The sequence below is a fragment of the Apium graveolens genome, chromosome 2 (assembly GCF_009905375.1).
Source record: "Apium graveolens cultivar Ventura chromosome 2, ASM990537v1, whole genome shotgun sequence".
In the NCBI taxonomy this organism is placed as follows: Eukaryota; Viridiplantae; Streptophyta; class Magnoliopsida; order Apiales; family Apiaceae; genus Apium; species Apium graveolens.
This window is the reverse complement of record NC_133648.1, coordinates 271,416,227-271,438,127: the sequence shown is the minus strand read 5'-3', so window position 1 is coordinate 271,438,127 and position 21,901 is coordinate 271,416,227. Positions and strand designations below refer to the sequence as shown.

The 21,901-nt window shown below is 33.5% G+C and overlaps 3 protein-coding genes, 1 long non-coding RNA gene and 1 pseudogene across 5 annotated transcripts; all 5 read left to right on the top strand.

The window, feature by feature from the left end:
• Positions 1–2,976: 2,976 nt before the first annotated feature.
• LOC141700850 (protein LATE FLOWERING-like) lies at positions 2,977–3,423 on the top strand. Its single transcript, XM_074504533.1, has one exon. It carries the CDS (start codon positions 2,977–2,979, stop codon positions 3,421–3,423), a length of 447 nt encoding a protein of 148 aa, XP_074360634.1.
• A 2,150-nt stretch (positions 3,424–5,573) lies between these two features.
• On the top strand, positions 5,574–6,428 carry LOC141700844 (uncharacterized). Its single transcript, XM_074504526.1, has one exon. The coding sequence runs from the start codon at positions 5,574–5,576 to the stop codon at positions 6,426–6,428; it is 855 nt and encodes a 284-aa protein (XP_074360627.1).
• Positions 6,429–6,458: 30 nt separating this feature from the next.
• On the top strand, positions 6,459–9,148 carry LOC141700835 (uncharacterized; annotated as a pseudogene).
• A 245-nt stretch (positions 9,149–9,393) lies between these two features.
• LOC141706303 (uncharacterized) lies at positions 9,394–12,752 on the top strand. 2 transcript variants are annotated; one of them, XM_074509096.1, is made up of 5 exons: positions 9,394–9,476; positions 9,973–10,202; positions 10,399–10,506; positions 10,631–10,752; positions 12,272–12,752. In XM_074509096.1, exons 4-5 carry the CDS (start codon positions 10,669–10,671, stop codon positions 12,713–12,715), a joined length of 528 nt encoding a protein of 175 aa, XP_074365197.1. In that variant the 5' UTR covers positions 9,394–9,476; positions 9,973–10,202; positions 10,399–10,506; positions 10,631–10,668; the 3' UTR covers positions 12,716–12,752. The 2 variants fall into 2 exon arrangements, with proteins under 2 accessions (XP_074365197.1, XP_074365196.1); XM_074509095.1 differs by having other exon boundaries at positions 12,215–12,752.
• A 472-nt stretch (positions 12,753–13,224) lies between these two features.
• Positions 13,225–15,436, top strand: LOC141706302 (uncharacterized). The gene is made up of 3 exons (XR_012568757.1): positions 13,225–13,513; positions 13,870–14,049; positions 14,854–15,436. It is a non-coding gene; the product is annotated as an uncharacterized LOC141706302 (long non-coding RNA).
• Positions 15,437–21,901: the final 6,465 nt, after the last annotated feature.

Sequence of the window (21,901 nt, the reverse complement as noted above, 5' to 3'; positions counted from 1 at the left end):
GTAATATATTTGAAATGTAATAATGGAGAAATAAAAAAAAAGTGTGGAAAAAGATTTCCTCTTTGTTTTTTATTTGTCCCATATGACTTTGATGTACAGGTGCCTGGACCGGGTCGGGTTTGACCGGGTTTTGACTGGATCGGCCCGAGCCAGATTTTCGGGCCCGGACTTTTTGTGTATCTCTACTTTGATACAGTCAAATTGGCCCAAGTTTTGACTAATGTTTATTAATATTTTATAATTAAACAAAACAATCATTGAAAAGTACATTTAATCTATTTAATACCTAATTTTCAATTTTTTAAAATAATATAAGAATAATGTTTAGTGTTTGCTCAAAAATTGATCATTTTAACCTAATTAAAAAAAACATGACAACTAAACAAAGACTTGGTATAACATTATTTTTTATTATTAAACTTTAAAATACGTGTCCTACTATTTTAAGACACGATTGAGACATTGTTCCCTGTTTTACCAATTACCCTAAATTTTGATTTGATTTTGGAAATCATATAACACATAAACAGTTTACATGATTTTTTTTATATTTTTCTTTATTATATTTATATATTTTAGTCTACTATATTTTTTTATTAGTAAGAATATAAATAATTAGAAAATAATGAAATAGAAGAATATATTATTTATGATATTTTGAATCATGCACCTATATATATATATATATACTTGAAATTTAAAATAGATAACATAAATGTTTAATTATAATATATATCAATGAAATTTCAACAATTCATATATTTTTTTATAAAATTTAATAATTATTATTTAGTGTATCAAACTAACTATCAACCAAAAATTAAACTTATTTATTTATAAAACACCTATGAGTACCAATCTGTGTTTTCTATTTAGTGATGGAACTAGATTATCTGAAGATTGATGGGGGCTAAAACATAAAATTAACTGGACTGAATTATTATATAATAGGAAGTATAGTGAGCGTATACGAGTCTCACCAAAATCAGGGTACTAATAGGAAGTACATTGCAATGTTAATTTTGGGTACCAAAAAACAATTAATTTTTTTTGGATATTACTTAGCAATAGCATTACGTTATATATAAATACGTGTGAGAGTTCTACTCATAAGAATAATGTTTACCGGCATTTTAGAACTTATAAAATCCTATTTTACTATGAAGTGTGACAGCATATTTGGTTTGAATGTTTGATAAGATCAGTCTGTTAATTATAATTACCATCAACTGCTATTAGTTTATATAAGATGAACGATAACGACATCCATTTATATAATTGTGGTTGTCGCATGACTCGAAAGATGATGATGAAAAACAGTTGGACATTTTAGTAAGGACAAACATAAGCTACAAATTTTTAATATTTGAAAAACCTTACCTGCCTGCCTGCCCCAATATTGATGTTGTGTTTGTGTCTTTGTGCATGTGTGCGTTTTGACTCGGTAAAAATTATGTAGGTGATGGTTTGATGTGGAAATATATATATGTATAACCCCATGATCGAAATCTCATACAATCCAGTAAATTTGGCTGTAGTATTGTAGCAGTTGTGCTGATTAGTGTCAAGGATAATACACACTATAATGGGTCAAGGATATAACACTACAATAATCACTTACCTTTCATGCATATATCTTGTTTTCGAGACAAGAGTATCTGATGAATCTAATGAGTCGATCAACATCGTGCAAGTTTTCGACACAAAAGTATCTGATGAGGTTTGAATTATCAACATCCCCCAATGATCAGGAACGAGAGTGATAACAGTAGATTAAGAAATCACCGAGAGCTAGTAGTTTATTGATCGATGTGCGTTGGATGGTTTAAGTCAGCAGTACTAATCATAAAGATAATAACATTTTGGGAGGTTGAGTTATAATCCTTTTTATATAAATCTTAAATACATGTATCAACAGGAGAAATAAATTAAGCTGGCGGAGGGAGAAGAGAGAACTGTTACCGCGTCAAATACAAATTAGACGAAAGCTACCAAAACACTCAAGGGAGACAAGATGAAAGTAAATAAATGATTAAATCATAGACTAATGTACAATCTATACGTGTGTTTCTACTTCACAGTAAGCCTCTCTGGAACATCAATTTGTAAACAATCTTAAATAATTTTAATCTGTTGTACAAAATCGAAAAGTAGTCGCACATATACATCTAGAACAATGCTATATATATATATATACTTCTGAGTGATTTATAACTTAAAATTACATCTATTTTTTTAACTTACAGGTGATTTGATAAGGTGAAACAGCAGACCCCATAAAAAAATTTCTTTGCTAAAAAGTTATATATTTCTTAAGTTAGGTATTGATCGCGGAAATAAACCTAAGCTAATTAGTCTCTTATAGGATATTAGATTATTAACTCTTATAAGATGTTAGATTACCATATCATTTTAATCTACTCATCTGCACTGCAACAACACTGAGAAGGCTTTTACGACCGACATCTTACCACGATAATTTGAACTCGGTACTTCAATTTATGGAAAAATATATTTTGTGACAAAATCTAATTAAACTTTTTACTTGAACAAAAGCGATAAAAAAATTTCCTTAGTACATACCCTGATTTGTTGTAGAGTTAAGATATTAAGGTATTAGTTAGAAAAAGAATTAATTAATCAGATCTATATATATAATTAAAACTTATTATTTAGGGATGATTTAGACATTTCTTGCGAGTCAGCTGACATGTGTTGTATGTTTGTTCTTTGTTGTAATATATCATCAAAGAAAGATCTAATATAGCACTGCCGGCCAACCTGAAGAGACTTCAAACTTTACGTTGCCTTCTACTTCTCCATAGTTTAGATTATAAAAATTACAAACTTTGTAGTCTATATATTGAAACTTTGTTACCTTCTTCTAATTCTCTAAATTAATTCTTGCACATCAGGAATTCCAATATTCATACAGCACCTCCAAATATCGTAAAATTAAGGAGCAAGAGAATTCAAATGGAATCCAAATACCAACAAGAAGATTCAACAAATTCATCAGGCGATGAATCTGATCAAGTGGACCTGCAAGTTAGTGCAATATCGAGATCGTATGAGTGTGTGTTTTGTAAAAGAGGCTTCACAACAGCACAGGCCTTGGGCGGACACATGAATATCCACAGAAAAGATAAAGCTAAGACAAGACCTTGTAAAGAAAATAAGCAAGAACATAATCGTTACGGTGGGAAGGTTCCGGCCTTTTTTCCTGTCTCAACAAGTTTGTGTACTAGTGATAATTATCCCAGTATTCCATTGCGAGCAATTGAGGATTATCAGCTGGGACTGAGCTTGAGCTTGCAATTCAGGATACCGAAATTTGGAGAAGAGGTGGAGAATAATAGAACAAGTGGTTTGATTGAAGATGACGATTTGGATTTGGAGCTCAGACTTGGTCATAATCCTTAACTAAATTCGTATATATCTAGCTACACAATAAGTGATTATTTATTTTCACTTCTTGCTTTGCATATATTTGCTAATGCAAAAACACCATGTACGTTACTATAATCTTTTTGCAATCTTTTTCTTTTGTACATATACAGTATGTGGATCATTTTCGGCCATATATGTTATGGTAATTAGCGCATAGCAAGAGAGTGGAGACGAGATATAAATGAGTGTTCTTTATACTCGGTATTGAAGGTGAATATGGAACGAAATATTGTCATCTCCGGCCTCTTGCATCCGTTACAGCTAGGACTATGTGAAATCCCTGCCTACATCTCACCTTAAGCAGATCCTACTTGGTCTCGAGTATCCTATATTCAGGTAACGTAGTTTGAGGTATATGTGTGTATAGCCATATATCTGCAATTCCTTCCATATCAACTATAATTTCACGGGTTACATACACATACTTGCGTTCTTAGCCAGGTAGCTCATATGATGTAATTTGTCTTTATTCTATTTGAAAACGGACTTATGTCAGAACTCGAAAATACAGAATTCACCTTCAGGGTTTAGGAGCAACTACAATATGTGATGAATCTGTTTGTATTACATGATACTGCCTATGTACATGTAAACGCCTTTATCTTAAATCCACAGTGTTTCTCTTGTTTCCTTGATTAAGTTTTGCACGCACACATGAGCATACGCAAATAAATTACTATAGTTATGAATTATCGGACAATTGGATGAACATATGTTTTATCAGCTGCCAAATTTCTTTGCACAAGGAGAGGACGTTTATGGACTACAGTAGTTGCAAATATATATCTGCAGGACTGTGAAAGACTTATTAGATATAATGAATTATGCAGGAGTCTTTTTAGATAGTTCATGAAATTGTCAAACAGTTTACTAGTTTTAGCATTTTAAGTACATACATATTGCTGCATTTGTTGTAACAGAAGTTGAGCTAGAACAAATCTATTTTACTTTCTTATTCTTTTCAAAGCCGGCACTGATACAATGTGCTGGAAAAAGATTAATAGTTGAGATGGAAGTTGCACCCTTACATACTATCGAGTTTATCGAGTTTAATACTAGTTACGGATTTACAATACTACTTATTCGCAACTTTCCATTTTTTTTCTTTAATTGAGAAGTCAGGTACATTCCTAGAATCACTACAAGAGTTTTCAATAATGCCAACTGAATTTTATAACGGAAATCATTCCGTTGCAAATTAGTAACAAATTGTTAACGGTACTCACAATATTAAACAATTAATATAATAGTAACGAAGACCCAACGAAACAGTAACAGATATTTAACAACGGAAAATTTTGTTGGTAAAATAAGCGGGAAAAGATCCCGTGCAATTCTACCAACGGAACTGCCAACAAATTACTATCAGATATTTGCTAATGAAAAAGTAACGAAATTGCAATGAATTAGTAAGGAAGTGCCAACGGAGAATGTTCCGTTAGTATTACGTTACTAAGTCGTTACAAAACTAGATCGGTTAAAATTGCCCCGGTTATTGTTCTGTTATTAAATGCAGGCCTCGCATTTAATATTAACAACCTACTCGTTAGTAAAAGCAGTAGTTGAGCTGCATCTCTCATTTCTTAACTTTTATTCAAAAATCAATCTACTTCCATACTATTTTTCTCATCTTGTTCAAGATCTGATTCTCACAAATTATCACAACATATCTCTTTGAAAAATATTAAGGTAAGTTTATTTTTATTATTTTCGGTAATTAACTTGTGTTTTGAGATTCTTAAACACGGATAGCTAGTATTTTGTTTGCATTATGTAGTTAGCTTGTAATTAATTTTAATTAAAAATGTTTTGCCATGTCCTAAGTTTTGTAAAGTTTTTGTTTCTATATATGTCTCCCCCGAAGCATAGATGATAATAAAGGTAGTTAAGTTCCTAGTTTTCTAAACAGTAGTACATATTTTTTATGTTGTTAATGTACTGCTATTCAGTTTTAATTTTATAATAAATCAGTTTAACAAGTTTTTGGATGGGAGATTGGGCGTTGTGTAAACCCGATTCATGCTGTCTTTTTTTATTCCATGCTCACTTTTCTAAAAGTAAAATATGTACATGTATAAATATTTGAATTATAAATATTTTTTTTAGGTTATTAAAAGTTAAGCATGGATAATAATAGAGGTTGGATGTATCAAAGGATTGATAGTGGAGGATATTTAACTTCGGCTTTTGTAAATGGCTTGGAAAGCTTTATGGAATATGTTATATCTCGAGAAGAATCTATGAATGGAACAAATATTCAGTGTCCATGTTTCAAGTGTGAGAATGACAAATTCTGGAATGCGGAAACAGTAAAATTGCACTTAATGAAGAAAAGGTTTGTAAGAGATTATTATGTGTGGGATCGACATGGAGAGCCATATGTTTCTAGACAAAGGGCAGAGCAATCCTCCCCACATTACTCCAATAGAAATGGTGAAAGAGATGATGATAACCTAATGTACAACATGGTGATGGATGCTGCTGGTCCAAGTTTTGATCCAGAAATTCCAAATGCAGAGGCACAAAAGTTGTATGATATTTTTAAATCTTCAGAAAGAGAGTTATATGAAGGTTGTGAAACTTCTCAGTTGTCTGCCATGGCTCAGATGTTGAGTTTAAAATTTGATCATCATTGGTCAGAGGCATGTTATGATCAGACGTCACAGTTCTTCAAAGGCATCTTGCCTCAAGATAATGCATTTCTTGATAGCTTTTACAGTACGAAGAAGTATATGGAAGAGTTGGGGCTTCCTTTAGAGCATATTGATTGTTGTGTTAATGGATGCATGATATATTGGGGTGAAGATATCAACATGGAGTCATGTAAATTTTGTTCACATCCGAGATACAAAACAAGACTTAACAAATCCAAGAAGGAGAGAAAGAAAGTGCCTTTTAAAAGGATGATCTATTTTCCATTGGCACCGAGATTGCAACGATTGTATGCTTCGCCTACAACAGCAACCCATATGAGATGACATGTCGAACATGATCAGGAAGAAGGTGTAATGCGTCATTGTTCAGACTCAGAGGAGTGGAAACAATTCGATATAGCACATCCCTCATTTTCCTCAGAGACGAGAAATGTAAGACTAGGACTTTCTGCTAATGGGTTTCAACCATTTGGTGCAACAGGCAGACAATATTCTTCTTGGCCAATTATAGTGACTCCATACAATTTACCTCCGTGGATGTGTTCAAAGGAACAGTATTTGTTTCTTTCCGTACTTGTGCCCGGACCCAAAAATCCAAAACAGAAGATAGATGTTTTCCTTCAACCACTGATTGCTGAGTTGAAAATGTTGTGGGAAGTTGGCGTGGAGACATGGGATAATTCTCTTAAACAAAATTTTCATATGCGAGCTACATTGATGTGGACTATTAGTGACTTCCCTGCTTATTCTATGTTGTCTGGATGGAAAACTGCTGGGCATTTAGCTTGTCCTCATTGTGCTCATGATCATAATGCTTATAATCTTTCTCGTGGTGGAAAGACTACATGGTTTGATAATCATCGAAAGTTTTTACCAGCCAATCATCCATTCCGAAAGAATAAAAATTGGTTCACAAAGGGAAAGATAGTGACTAAAGTTGCCCCACCAGTGCGAACAGGTGAAGATGTGTTTCAAGAAATTGAGTCCCTTGGTTTAATGAAAGTTACTGAATTGGGTAGTAATGAACACAATGCTAGAGTCATTAAAGCTTACAACTGTGGATGGAAAAAAAGAAGCATCTTTTGGGATTTGCCATATTGGAGAACATTATCGATTAGACATAATCTTGACGTTATGCATGTTGAGAAAAATGTCTTTGAAAATATCTTCAACACTATCATGGCCATTGAAGGAAAAACCAAGGATAATTCCAAGGCAAGAGATGATATTGCAACTATTTGTTAGAGACCCGAGTTAGCAATTGATAAGTCGACGGGAAAGTATCCAAAAGCATGTTACAGTTTAGACAAAAAAGAAAAACAAAAAGTGTGTGAATGGCTGAAAGATCTGAAATTTCCAGATGGATATGTATCAAATATGGGACGTTGCATCAATATGAAGAAATACAAGTTATTTGGAATGAAAAGTCATGATTGTCACGTGTTTATGCAACGGCTTCTTCCCATTGCTTTTCGAGAATTTCTTCCAAATAATGTTTGGGAGGCAGTGACAGAGTTAAGCCTTTTTTTAGGGATCTCACTTCAACTACTTTGAGGGTTAGTGATATGCGAAGACTTGAAGAACAAATTCCTGTTATACTTTGCAAGTTATAGCGCATATTTCCACCAGCATTGTTTGACTCCATGGAACATTTTTTAGTGCACTTGCCATATGAAGCACGCATTGCAGGTCCTGTATAGTATCGTTGGATGTATCCTTTCGAAAGATTTTTACGGCACCTGAAGAATAATGTAAAAAATAAAGCTCGGGTTGAAGGATCAATATGCAATACTTTTTTGGTTGAAGAAGCTTCCACTTTTTGCTCACACTACTTTGGCCAACATGTCCAGACAAAACATAGAAAGGTTCCCATAAATCATCCAAATGGAGGTGAGGAGAGTTTTAAGGGAAATATTTCTATATTTTCTCATCCTGGACGTTCACATGGGAGTGTAAGAACTCGTTACCTTGATGATCGAGAATATATGACGGCACACAACTACATCTTGTTTAACTGTCCAGAGATTGCACCATATACCGAGTATGATTATTTTGTCATTATCGCATACGTTCTTACCTCTCCCTATTAATGAATATTAGTTTTGTTATATGATTTTTTTTGTGTAATCAGGATTTTCATAAATCAACTTCGGGATCCACTTATGTCTAGTGTTGAAGTTGATCGGTGCTTGGAAAGTGATTTTGCAATGTGGTTCAAACATTATATAAGTTAATTGCTGCCTTTATAAATAGTATTAGATAACTGCATATTAACTATTTTTTCGTATGCTAATAGTCACCGCTAATGATTCCAGGCTCAAAATCCATTATTGGTACCAAATGAATATGTTCGGGATATTTCATCCGGACCACTTCGTTCAGTTAAATCGGTACCAATTTACTATGTGAATGGGTACAAATTTCACACTCGAGAATATGGGGCTGATAGATTGACGTTCAATAGTGGAGTATGTATCAAAGGATCGAATTACAGCGAGACATTTAATGATTATTTTGGAATAATTGAAGAGATTTTAATTGTCGAGTATCCTCGCTCACCAGTGAAGAAAACTGTTTTGTTTAAGTGCGAATGGTTCGATCCTACACTTAATGTTGGTACAAAAGTTCATCCACGTTATAATATGGTTAAGGTCAATAAAATAAAGAAATTGCGTGTGTATGAACCATTTGTACTAGCAATGCAGGCCATGCAAGTTTATTTTTGTAACTATCCAAGTCTTAGACGAGACAAGGTTGATTGGCTAGTTGTATGCAAAGTGAAGGCTTGATCACTTATTGAACTTCCTCAAACCCCAACATCACATCAAGAGTCGTTCCAAAATGATATCCTTACACATTTAAATGATATTAGTATAGATGATATTCCTACACATTTAAATGATGATAGTGGAGTTGAAGTAGATTTGGATGATGGTGATGATACTCCGGAAGAAGAAACGGAATATGAATCCGAAGAAGACGGGTCTTCAAAAACGGAAGATAGTAGCAATTGTGAAGATGATTATAGTGATTTTTCTGAATAATTGTAAGTTTTATTCATAATTATAAGTTTTATTCATACATATATAATTATCTTAGTATATATGATAATATTACAATTATAATTATAAGCTATTTAATACATATACATACATATTATAATAATATATTATATATAATATGTTACAAAATATAGGTAACAAGTTATCTAATGTTATATTTTAAATAATAATTGTGAAAAATATAAATACAGGACATAAGTTGTTGGGTTGGGGTTTTTAGACAGTTCTATGTGTGAAGGGGCGGCGACAAGAAACTAGGGTTTTTAATCGAGCTGGAATGAAGATGAAAAAATTGGCATCTCTTATAGATGTATGTATCTTATATTCATTTCCTTTTCATGTTTGTGTACTCAATTCATGGGATTTCATTTCTCTTTCTTATATTTTGTTACTATATGTATAAGTATATATATATATATATATATGTGTAGTTGATTAAAAGTGTCTAAAATAACAATTTATTGACTCAATTGACTCAGTTGCTATTAATTGTTGTTGTTATTTTCATCGATTATGCTTTTGTTTCTTTTACTTTCTATTAGTTTCTTATAGTTTCGTTGCTTGCTTCTGTTTCTCTATTATTTGTTTAAGTATCTCAACTGGTGTAAGTTTAATTCATCTGATTCTCTGTTATAAGTTTAATTCATCTTATTAGTTAACTTATTTCATTTGTGCCTATGATAGAAACTTACTCGCAACAAGATTGTTTCTCTGTGCTTATAAATTGGCTAATCGAACATGTTAACTTTCTCTGTGTTTGTTTATATATGTTATGTTTATATTTTTTTTATTTACTATATTTGCAGCAGCCTATGAGTCATGATGGAAGTCCTAATGAGGGTATTGTTAATAAGGGTGTTGGCTTTGCTAAGTTTGCGAATCCTAAGAAACGCAATGGAGAACCAAGTGATGGTCAGGATGCTTTTGCTCTGGTGAATAAAAAAAACGCAGCGGGGGTGCAATCATTGGCAAGGAGGATGGCTTTGCTCCTAATAGTCATGTCACCAGATCATTGCCAGATGTAGAACCACAACTTGTATGTGTAAAGCTGATTTTAGTAAAGTTTTATTGTTAGCAAATTTTTCTTTTACTTTTTATTTAGTATCTTTGAATTACCACTACTTCATACTATATGCTTTTATGAATTGCATACTTTTTATTAAACTTTAAATTACATTGCAATCCGCCTGAGAGGTTCTGTACGATACATTGATGTTTTTGTAATATTGCAGATTTTGAATAAAAAGAAATGCAGTCAAAGTGCAAATACTGGCAAGAAGGATGCTCCTAATACTCAGGTCTCTAGGATAACAGTTGACAAAGCCGGTGACACCTTCCAAGTAAGTCACGATCTGGATTGCACTTTTGTATATATGCCCCCTTAAGAGTGTTTTGTTTTTTATATTATGCAATATCTGTCATTAATAAATTTTATTAAGTATTTTGTTATCTTCTTTATTACAGCCACAAATGAGGAGGTTTAGGAGCCTGCTGAAAATGTAATGGTTCATTCTGGTCAGGCCGTACCAGCTCCTAATAGTCAGATCTCTAAGACAACCGTTGACAAAGCCAGTGACACCTTCCAAGTAAGTCGCGATCTGGAATTTGTCATGGATACTGAGTATTTTTCTGAATTTGTTGATATAATTGTGGATTGGTCATACTTTGTGTTTGTCTTGTATATCTATTATCTAGCATACTGTGTGTTTGTCTTACATCACATTAAAAGGTTGCCTTGTTGGTTACTTGCATTAATATTGGATAATGTGTACCTGAAGTTTACCTTTTGTGCAGAGTGTGTACTTGACTTTGACTGACTGACTTTGAATTCTGGTGTATTCTTACTAACCTAGTTGTTATGAGTTAAATATTTGATTATTTAATCGCATGTTTGTTGATTAATTAGCCATTGATTATACATCAGATACGTCGTCACTAGTGAATGAACGATACGTCGATCTGTATGGGATCATAGTCCTTCCAATATCTCTGGTGTACAGAGGTCTAATGGTGCTTCATCATCGTCACTAGTGAATGAACGAAATACGAATGATAAGAAGGTTGATGGTTCTGTCCAAGTTGGGAAATTTTCCAAAATAGTTGATACAACAGAAATGTCGAAGGGGCCTCAAGATATTCCTGGTCACTGGTTAGTAACAGGGGCTAAGCTTGGGGTAGACAAGGGAAAAATAGTTTTGCGCGTAAAATACTCTTTACTGAATTACTAATTAGGCTGTTCTAAGACTGTAGTTACTTTTTCCCCATTTCGTTAGAGAGCATAGCTAAGCATTCTTTGCACAGGTTGAATATTTTGTTTCCAGTAGCAATTTCTTCTTTTCATTATTTTTAGTCACTTCCGTTGTATATTTTTTAATAGATGTTTCAAAGAATTTATATGAACTTTTTTCCCTGAAGTGTTTTTTCCATGTAGTTCTTAACAGTGGTAACGCATGCTTAAGTTACTGATTATGTTTTAAGTGGTGACCAACCGGTCATTTTGGCTCCCTATTATTGCATATTTTTAATCCTACCTTGTGGATGCTTGTTTTCTCAAACAAGAAGATTGTAACAAAATGCAGAGTTTATAAGTATTGTTAAGTAGTATATGGTGATAAATCCTGAATTTTAAATTATGATAAACACATGTTCGAATTTGTGTTTGTTTCACTAATTGTTATGGTTTTTCTGTGTGATCTTTAAGTTTGCATCTTTACCTCTGTTGCTTTGTTACCCACTGTAGCCGTACTTGGCACACAATCCTGCAACTTGTGGAAGGATTCCAAGATATCATATAAGCAGTCCTGTTAATTTTCGCAAGTAGGTTTCTGCAAATGTCGTTATGAATTTACAAACAAACTCATTATCGATACATGTATATGCATTTCTGTGACAGCTTAGATGAAACACCAGTTACTATGCTATTGGTCTAATGAAATGCTATTGTTCTCAATTGAACATCATGATGTATAGCAGTGTTTTGTTTTTTATATTATGCAATCTCTTCATTAATCAATTTTATTAAGTATTATGTTATCTTCTTTATTATAGCCACAAATGAGAAGGTTTAGGAGTCGTGCTGAAAATGTAATGTCTCGTCCTAGTCAGGCCGTACCAGCTCTTTCCGGAAAGCCTGCACAAGCTGAATCTGGACAGCGCATTCCCACTCAATTGAAACAGCATGTTCCCTCCAAATCTGGACAACCTGTTCCCTCCAAATCTGGACAGCATGTTCCCTCCAAATCTGGACAGTGTGGTCCCACCAAATCCGGACAACAGCACTTTCGTGCTCATTCTCAATCGGGACTAGGTCAATGGAGAATACGTGTATCATATGAGTCAGGACTTCACTCACCTACGCAGTCAACCACACCTAATGAATCACTACATCTCACTGCTCAATCACGCCAACACACACCTGAACCTCAATCACGACGCTCAAGCGATGCTCAATCAGAACCAGATGAACAGACACCGGCTCTATCACATCCAAGCACGCTTAATGTGTCCTCTACTGCTGGTAATGATAATCTATGTTGGTATTGGCTTTAAACAGAGAGATGGAAGGATGCGAGTACAAGTAATTGAAAAAACATAAGTTTGGAGTTCTTTAAAGAAATTGAATTATTTTTTGTTTGAAAATATCATCTAGTGATTTACCTTTTATCAAATTTATATATGTTTTAGATTGGATCCTTCAAATAATTGCTCTGCAAGGATTCGGAAAATCATGTATGAGCGACTTGAACCTGAAGGATACAATTGGAATTCAATTTCAGAAGAAACTCAAAGTTTTTATTTTGAAGAATTTAAGGTAATTCTATCACTTGTATTATTTATATCATCCTAAAAGAGTTATGAACTGTTCTAAGGTAGTGACAGTTGTTCTAGGATGATTTTTATTACATATCTTTACTGTTGTCCAAGTAGTTAGTTATGACAATTGCTAATTTTTTTTTAATATGAATACTTTTAAACAGAAAGGTATTTATGATTTTTATGACATATCTTTACTGCTGTCCAAGTAGTGACAATTGCTAATATTTTTAAAACAGAAATACTTTGTGTGGAGACAGTCAGACAAAATTATTTATGATGGTTGGAAAGATTGCGCGAGGAAAAAGTATTCAGAGCTTGTTTCGGTAGCTCGTTCTAACTGGGAAAAGTACAATAGACGAGATAAAAGAATTGACAAGAATGTCTATTTAAAATGGGTTGAATATTGGAAAACACCAAAATTTCAAACAAAGTCTGTGATCCAAAAAAAAAAATCGTCGTAGCGGGGTTGATGGCCGCCCTTCAACACATACTAGTGGGTCCGCTTCTCATAGGACTGTTGCAGCTCGTTATGTAAGGATTTTTTTTTGCTCAGAATTTTGCATTTAATTTTTTATAAATTCTAGAAGCAGGACACCTAAAAGCTTATGTGGTTTGGATGTTGAATGGAAATATTCTTTCAAGTTAAAATACAACATTCACTGAACCTAGAACCACCTCTTATCTATGAAGTATTGTTTCGTATATAAACTAATGGTGTTTAAAAAGCTTGCTTGTCGGGGAAAGCTTAAGCTCAGAAATAGTATTGTAAATTAATTAAGTTAATTAATTACACTTCCTGCACACTGCGAAAGCCAGGTAACTGTATTTTATTGATGCTCAAGTAGAATTTTTTTTATGCTCTAAATTTTTCTAATTATTTTTTGCAGAAGATACAACATAAGAGAGAACCTACCGCTGATGTGTTGTTTTACATGACACATACTAGAAATGTGAAGAAAAATATCCCATATGGCGATATTGAAGATAATGGCATGGATGACGAGGATGGCGAGAATGGTGAGGAATTTGAGGTTGTATGGGTTGATAAAAAAAGTCAACAAATATATGTGAGTGCTTTTGATAAATCCTTCTCTTCTTCGTAAATTTAACTGTGAACACATTTTTTTTTTGCTTTTTTCCTATTTTCCTTCGCTGTTCATTTATATATAAAATATTATTCTTTCATCATTAGATTATGCTTATATAAATAATTCTTATCGTGGACCTGGCAACTCTTGACTTATATTAGCAAATTAACTAAATTGATTGTATACGAAAATAAGTTAATTGTGTCTAGTAAATAGTTAACTTTATGAAAATATGAATCACTGCTTAAACTGATATTAAGTTAATTGTGTCTAGTAAATTACACCTAGTTCTTAAAAAATAGAACTACGAGAGGAGTTGCATTTTTAGTATGCTATATTTCTTATGTTTAAATGTGTAATGCAGTTTATGTTTGGCTTACTGTTTTAATACTGTAACATTTATTGATTCACCATAAAATACTTAAAATTGTGTAAATGCGGTTTACTGTTATTTTCGAAGAAACTAAGTTTGAGTCCAGAGTCCCAAATAACTTTCTATAGAATCAGTGAAATTATTTAGTTGATAATTAAGATGGCAGGAGCTCAGTTTTAAACCAAGTTATAATGTAATGTTTGTAGCTAATATAAGAGGATTTTAGCATCCTTTCGGAAAATTACTAGTCAAATTTTTATGAAAAATTAATAGTAACTTTTCCGTTGCCAATACAATGACAAACTTATAAAAAAAGAATAACCACTTTGTAAATTTAATATATTGTTAGCAGGAATAACCAAGGATCATTTATATTGTTATGCAAGGATTATTTATATTGTTATATGCAGGAAACCTTTTTAGTACTTTGTGAGTAGCAAGAGAAATCTGGGGAGCCTGTAGATAGAAATGCACTATTTCTCAAAGCAGTTGGAGGGCCTGATAAGAAGAATAGGGTGTATGGGCTTGGTTCATCACAAAACATCTTCTACAAGCCGAAGACTATGCATTACCCTTCATCCTTTGCCACTGAAGAAGAAAACCAACAGCTTAAGCACCAGCTAACAGAAATGAACGAACGGATGAAAGCGATGGAAAATCAGTTAGCCGCGATTATCGAGGCTAATTCAGCCCGACTTCCTCGTTCCCCTACTGATTTAGATGGTCAAGATGATGGCAATTAGTATTTGATTTAGTATATTCACTATGCATTTTGACCTAGACTATTTATGTTGTGTATAATATGGACGCATGATTTTGTACTAGTTAAAAGCTACTAGGTTTGGTAATTCTGCATTTGGATTTGACATCTTGGTATGGTGTAGTTTTTGGGCAGATGGTAAGACTTTGGAGAACATTATGCTCATCTTCTATCTTTTGCTCATCTTGTATTTGTTCATTTTGTATTGCAAGATGATAATTCAAGATGATGGTTTGTTATTAATGAAACACAATTATCCTTTGTTATCTTTTGTTGAATGTGTACTTTGTTGAATATGTACAGGTTTAGGGAAATAAAATTAGAATCATAATTTTGTTTGGATTTTGTTGGTAAAAATGTGTTATTTAAATTGTTATTAAATTTAACAACAGATATTCTGTTAGCAAGTCATCCAATAGATAAGCCATTGTTATTAAATTTACAATGGATAATCTGTTAGCAAATAGTCATTAAATGTAACTAGGCGGGGAAATTTTGATGGCATTCTATTAGTAAAGATAGTAATGAAATATTCTGTTACCAAAATTTACCAACGGAAATTGGGATGCCATTCTATTACTAAAGATAGCAAGAAAATATTCCGTTACCAAAATTTATCAACGGAAATTTTGATGTCATTCTAGATAAAAACCGAGAATTCTGTTATTAGGTTGTTGTTATTCCGTTGTGAAATTACTAAGGAAAAGTAATTCTGTTAGCACTGATTTCCCAACAATGTTAACTCCAACCGATCATTTTGGTTGTCATTCCATTGGCAGATTGTTTTGCCAACGGATTCCCCTGACATGCTAATAGAAATTCTGTTGTTAGATTTGAATTTTCTTGTAGTGAATAGGGGAACTTTTTTTTATTCTATTCCCTGTAATAGGGAAATATGCAAGGCATCATCCAGAGGTGTAAATGAGTCAAACTGTTCGTGAGCTACTCGAGCTCGGCTAATAAAAAATTCGAATTCGGCTCGAAAATGATCGAGCCGAGCTCGAGCTCGAGCTCGAGCTCGAGCTCGAGCTTTTCTAATTTTTAACCGAGCCAAGCTCAAGCTTCAAATTATTCGGCTCGTAAGGTTCGCGAGCCTTATCGAGCCTCTATTACTTTAAATTCTTTTATTATAAATATATTTTTATATAAATATTTAATATTTTTTATATATTATTTATTTTTATCGAGTCGAACTCGAGCCGAACTCGAGTCGAATCAATCATATTTCAAATTTTTATTAATATTTAGTAAATTAATCCAAGCTTTCGAGCCGAGCTCGAGTCTATCGAACCTTTTACAAGCTGAGTTTCGAACTTGAAATTAAAGGCTCGGTCGAGCTCGAGTTCGAGCCCGAACTATTTTAATCGAGTTCGACCCGAGGCGAGCCTGGCAGTATTCGGCTCGGCTCAGATCGATTACACCCTAGTACCATCTACACCAAGTACTAGGGTCGTTCACGAACCGAGCCGAGCCTAGTTTCGATCGAACAGAGCCGAGCCGAGTTTTGATCTAACAGAGCCGAGCTTTAATTTTTTTTCTGACAAACCGAGCCGAGCCGAGCTTTCTTATCGAACAAAAATCGTGTTCGAGCTCGAGCACGTTAACTAAGGAGCTGAACACGAGCTTGTTCGCGAACATAAACGAGCAGAGCCGAGCCAAAAAAAATTCAGGTCAACCATTGTTTGACTGTAAAAATAACTTATCAAATAATTTTTTTTTTGATATTTCGGTTATATCACTAAAATATATATATATTGACATCCATATGGTTGGATCGATGAAAAATATTTTTAAAAAAATCGAAACACTAATTAGTGGTAATAGTCAAACTAGTACTTGACTGTTAAAATAAAAAATCAAATAAAATTATCTTGATTTGAAACTTTGGTTATAACATTAAAATATATTTATTTTGACATCCATATGGTTGGATCAATTAGAAATAATTTTAAGTCGAGACACCAATACAGGACTAAACACTAGTTACTAGTACTAGTCAAACTAATGTTTGACTGTTAAAATAGCAAACCAAATAAAATTATTTTGATCTGTAATTTTGGTTATATAAATAAAAAATATATATTTATATATTATGACATCCATACAGTTGGATCGATATAAAATATTTTTAAAATAATCAAAATAACAAATCAAGACTAAACACTAGTTAGCGGTAATAGTCAAACTAATGTTTGACTATTAAAATAACAAACCAAATAAAATTATCTTCATTTTAAACTTTTGTTATATCATTAAAATATATTTATTTTGACATCCATATGGTTGGATCGATTAGAAATAATTTTAAATAAGTCGAGATACCAATACAGGACTAAACACTAGTTACTATTACTAATCAAACTAATGTTTGACTAATAAGCAAACCAAATAAAATTATTTTGATCTGTAACTTTGGTTATATCAATAAAATATATATATTATGACATCCATACGGTTGGATCGATATAAAATATTTTTAAAATAATCAAAACAACAAATCAAGACTAAACACTAGTTAGCGGTAATAGTCAAACTAATGTTTGACTGTTAAAATAACAAACCAAATAAAATTATTTTAATTTTAAACTTTTGTTATATCATTAAAATATATTTATTTTGACATCCATACGGTTGGATCTATTAGAAATTATTTTAAATACATTGAGACACCAATACAGGACGAAACACTAGTTATTAGTACTAGTCAAACTAATGTTTGACTGTTAAAATAGCAAACCAAATAAAATTATGATAAAAAATTTCGAAATCACGTCAAAATATATCACATATGGTATGAAAAATGATCTTTGGAAGATGCAAAAGAATACAATGAACTCGAATTTTTTTTAAAAAATCATACATATATAAAAATGTTCAAGATATATTAGAATTTTTTCAATTTTTAACAAGCGAGCTCGAGCCGAGCCGAGCTCGAATCGAGCCGAGCCAAGGTCGAGCCGAACAACCCAAAGCATCCCTCGCCTTCAAATTAGGAATGCTCTCTTAACATTAGATACAAAACCAGCCGACAACCTATGCAACTACTACGCTCGTAACAAACCTCCCCCCTAAAATCATGTCCGTCCTACTCCTCAAACATATCTTGCACCGTGGGCACACTAGAGTGAGCATCATGACTCCCAGATCTCTTTGTGAGGGTTTGTGCCTACTTTTCCTCTAAGCACTTGCAAAACATCATATTTCACTTAAACTAATGTCGGTAGGTTATTTGGATTTTGGACCTTACCGAATATAACTCTTGGCCTATGCCCCTTAATGGGCGACAATAGCACCCATAATCCAGATGGAATATCTGATGCTAATGTTACTGGTTCACATGGACAAACCAGCACCAAGCCTATTGGGCTGCGAGCATACCATAACTCCACAATAGTTTAATATTTTCATCGATGTTGTACTTGCCTACTTGGATTGACACCACCCAACAATCCTCCCCTCAAATTAAGAACCACAAATTTCGTGGTCTTGTCCGTAATTAATCTGTCTACATCTTGAACCATCGCAAGGAACTGGCAAATTTTCCCGATTGTCACGATTAATCTATCTATATCTTGCGAACCACCGCAAGAAACAGACAGATTTTTCCAATCGTCACCAAGGGAAACCTCCCACATTGAAATATCACAGCTCGTTACTACCCACAAGGTACAACTCTGAATATTTGGCCCAAATATCATTTGTTAGGCCGCGAACGAGCCATAACTCCACAATAGTATAATATTGTATGCTTTGGGCCGAGCCCACATATATTTGTTATTGGACATATCCCAAAAGGTCTCATTTCTCATCAACGTGGTATGTGGGTTGACACCACACAACAAAGCCTCGTACAACCTTCCTAGCCTTTACGGAGTAAGTCAGCCTTACTCTTTGAAACACTCAATCGGCAGGTTTTGCCCAACCTTAAACTCATCAGGAAACAACTCAATCTCCCAACCAGCCCCGCGGACACTCGCCTTCTAAGTAGAAAACCTCCCTCGAGATATTTCGCACAAATTTATCCAATGTCTCATTCTCAAGCAACTTTTATGCTCATAACACTTAGGTGCCATAATTTCTAATACCTTGGATTTCCTTTTCGGGTTGTAATGATTTAGACAAGTTTTCTTATATCAGTTATAGTAACTGAACCTTTTATATTCCACACAAAATTCCATCCATCATCCCAGCAACTGCTACATATATACATCTGCGCATTATAATATCTAATACAAATGATTGATATGTTAATAATAGCCCATATAAACATTACATATCATTGTAGGCCTAGACTCAACATTTAGGCCCTTAAAGTAAAAATATATAATGGCACATACGGCATGCATGTCGAGACTCTGGTCCCTGCCTTATAAAAATAATAAAGGATGATGTTAGATATAAATGATTATATCAACAGAAACTATCAGAAGTTCATATCAGGACTTATATCAGCATTTACAGAAGAGTGACGTCATCAGTACTTATATCAGTACTTGATGATAAGCAGATGATGTCATCAGGATTTGTCACTTTAGTAGATATTCAATATGGAAAAGAAAAGTAAGAATTCAAGGCGGTGAAGGACTTTATCTCAGAAGCAATCAAACATGGATAGGTTTCCTTATTGCAATAGATTACAATTCCTTATTTGATTGTGTAGTTGTGCTCTATATAAAGCAAGATTAGGTTCATGCTATAAGCATTGCAAATATTGTTATATTATTCACATAACTTAGAAGCTCTCAAGGATGATTGTTCATCCTTTCGCGAGAGTATGTTTGTAATCAGTTTTCATCTGTTAATACAAAAATTGTTGATCCTGTTGAAACTTTATCGAATTGATTGAATAAACTGTATCCATCCCCCTCTACAGTTGATTACGGGCCTAACAATTGGTATCGGATTTTGTTGTTAACATAAAAATAGTTTAAGATCTTGTTATGGATCAAAAACTAGGGTATATTAATTGCTGTATTTATTACTAAGGAACGTGAGCTTCGAGGCTCGATTTGACTGCTCTTGTGTTTCGTGACTCGATCTGCCTTAACAAGATGCCTACGTACCTTGCTGATTGTCAAGGATCAAGTCAAAAATGTAGTTCTGATTTGTGGGGTAAGGCCCCTTATATAGATATTAGGGAGTCCTTGAATTGGACTTGGGTTAGCAAACTTGGTGGGAAAGTCTCAGAATTAGAATAGACTTTGGAGTCCTAAGAAGTAGGAAGCTGATTCTTTATCCCACTAGGTTCCTTGGAGGCCAATCTACAAGGATTTATGTCCCTATTAGGACTCATATTGACAGCTGTTTTCTCCCTTATTTAATTAATTATGAAATTAATTAATATTCAGGTTTGTGGGCCTTCTTTGTTCCATCAGGCCTGATCTGGTCCATCAGGTCTGATCAATATGTTAACCTTTCTGGTCTGAATGTCATACATCTTCTTATTGGGCCTTGTAGCCCAAATCATGTGTAATTAATGCAATATTAATTACGTAATCAGGATTTATTTATTCCCTATCATTTTCCCCCCAACTTTTGGGAAACAGTGGCTAGGTTTCGCAGAAGTTAAGTTCACTTATTCCCTTACAGGGTATCGTTTTGCGTAAAGCGTGGTATGACCTACACATTTGCAATGATTTACTTTAATCCCTATTATTTAGGAATTATCTTAATTTCCAAGAATTTCCCCTGAATTCTGGGATTTCTCCTTAATTTTATAGAATTTTCCCTTAATTCTGGGATTTTTCCTTGATTTTCAGGAATTTTTCCTTAATTCTGGGATTTTTCCTTAATTTTCAGAAATTTTTTCCCTTAATACTGGGATTTTTTCTTGATTTTATGGAATTTTCCTTTAATTCTGGGATTTTTCCTCGATTTTCTGGATTTATTCCTCATTTTCTGAAAATATTTAAATTTTCAGAAAATATTTTAAGGAATTTCCTTTAATTTCTGGATTTTTCCTTATTTTCTAAATATATTCATATTTTCCAGAAAATATTTAAGGAATTTCCTTTAATTTCTGGATTTATTCCTTATTTTCTGAAAATATTCATATTTTCCAGAAAAGGAATTTCCTTTAATTCTCATTTTTTCCTTCTTTTCTCTTTTTCTTTTTCTCTCCTTTTTTTTGTTTTTTTTATACCTGGTTCGACCAGGAATCCTGTTCGACCAGGATCCTGGTCGAATTAACCATCAATTCGCCCTGGTCGATAGGCTTTCGAGCAGAAACATTTCGATCTCAATTCCTGGTCGAATTTCGACCAGGATTTTATACTATATTTTTTGTTCGAGCAGGAATTTTTGGTCAGGATGTAAGCTTTGACCAAATTATGCCCTCCTTTTTGCCCTGGTCGAAGGTCATTTCGACCTAGATCATTCGTCCAAGAACATAGTATTAGTCCTGGTCGAATTAGGTCAGAAAATCAATTTCTTTTTTCCCTATTTTCCTGGGCTTTTTATCTTGGGCCAACCTTTTTGGGCCTATTTCCTACAGGCCTTTTTTCTAGGCTTTATTTTTGGGTCAACCTTTTACTAGGCTTGTTTTAATGGGCCTCTCTCTTTGGGCCTATTTTCAACAGGCCTTTTTTCCTGGGCTTTGTTTTTGGGCCCTTAACTTTAATTACCTGGGCCCTTTTATGGGCTTATCTCTTATTGGGCTACTTTTTACCATTTCAAGCCCACATACCTAATCTGGGCCT

Bases quoted from the DNA above. Each gene is read 5' to 3' on its own strand.
- LOC141706303 (XM_074509095.1), top strand. From the start codon at position 10,669: ATGGTTCATTCTGGTCAGGCCGTACCAGCTCCTAATAGTCAGATCTCT. The intron at 10,753-12,214 runs GTAAGTCGCGAT...TCTTTATTATAG, and splicing joins AAGCCAGTGACACCTTCCAA to CCACAAATGAGAAGGTTTAG.
- LOC141700850 (XM_074504533.1), top strand. From the start codon at position 2,977: ATGGAATCCAAATACCAACAAGAAGATTCAACAAATTCATCAGGCGAT.
- LOC141700844 (XM_074504526.1), top strand. From the start codon at position 5,574: ATGGATAATAATAGAGGTTGGATGTATCAAAGGATTGATAGTGGAGGA.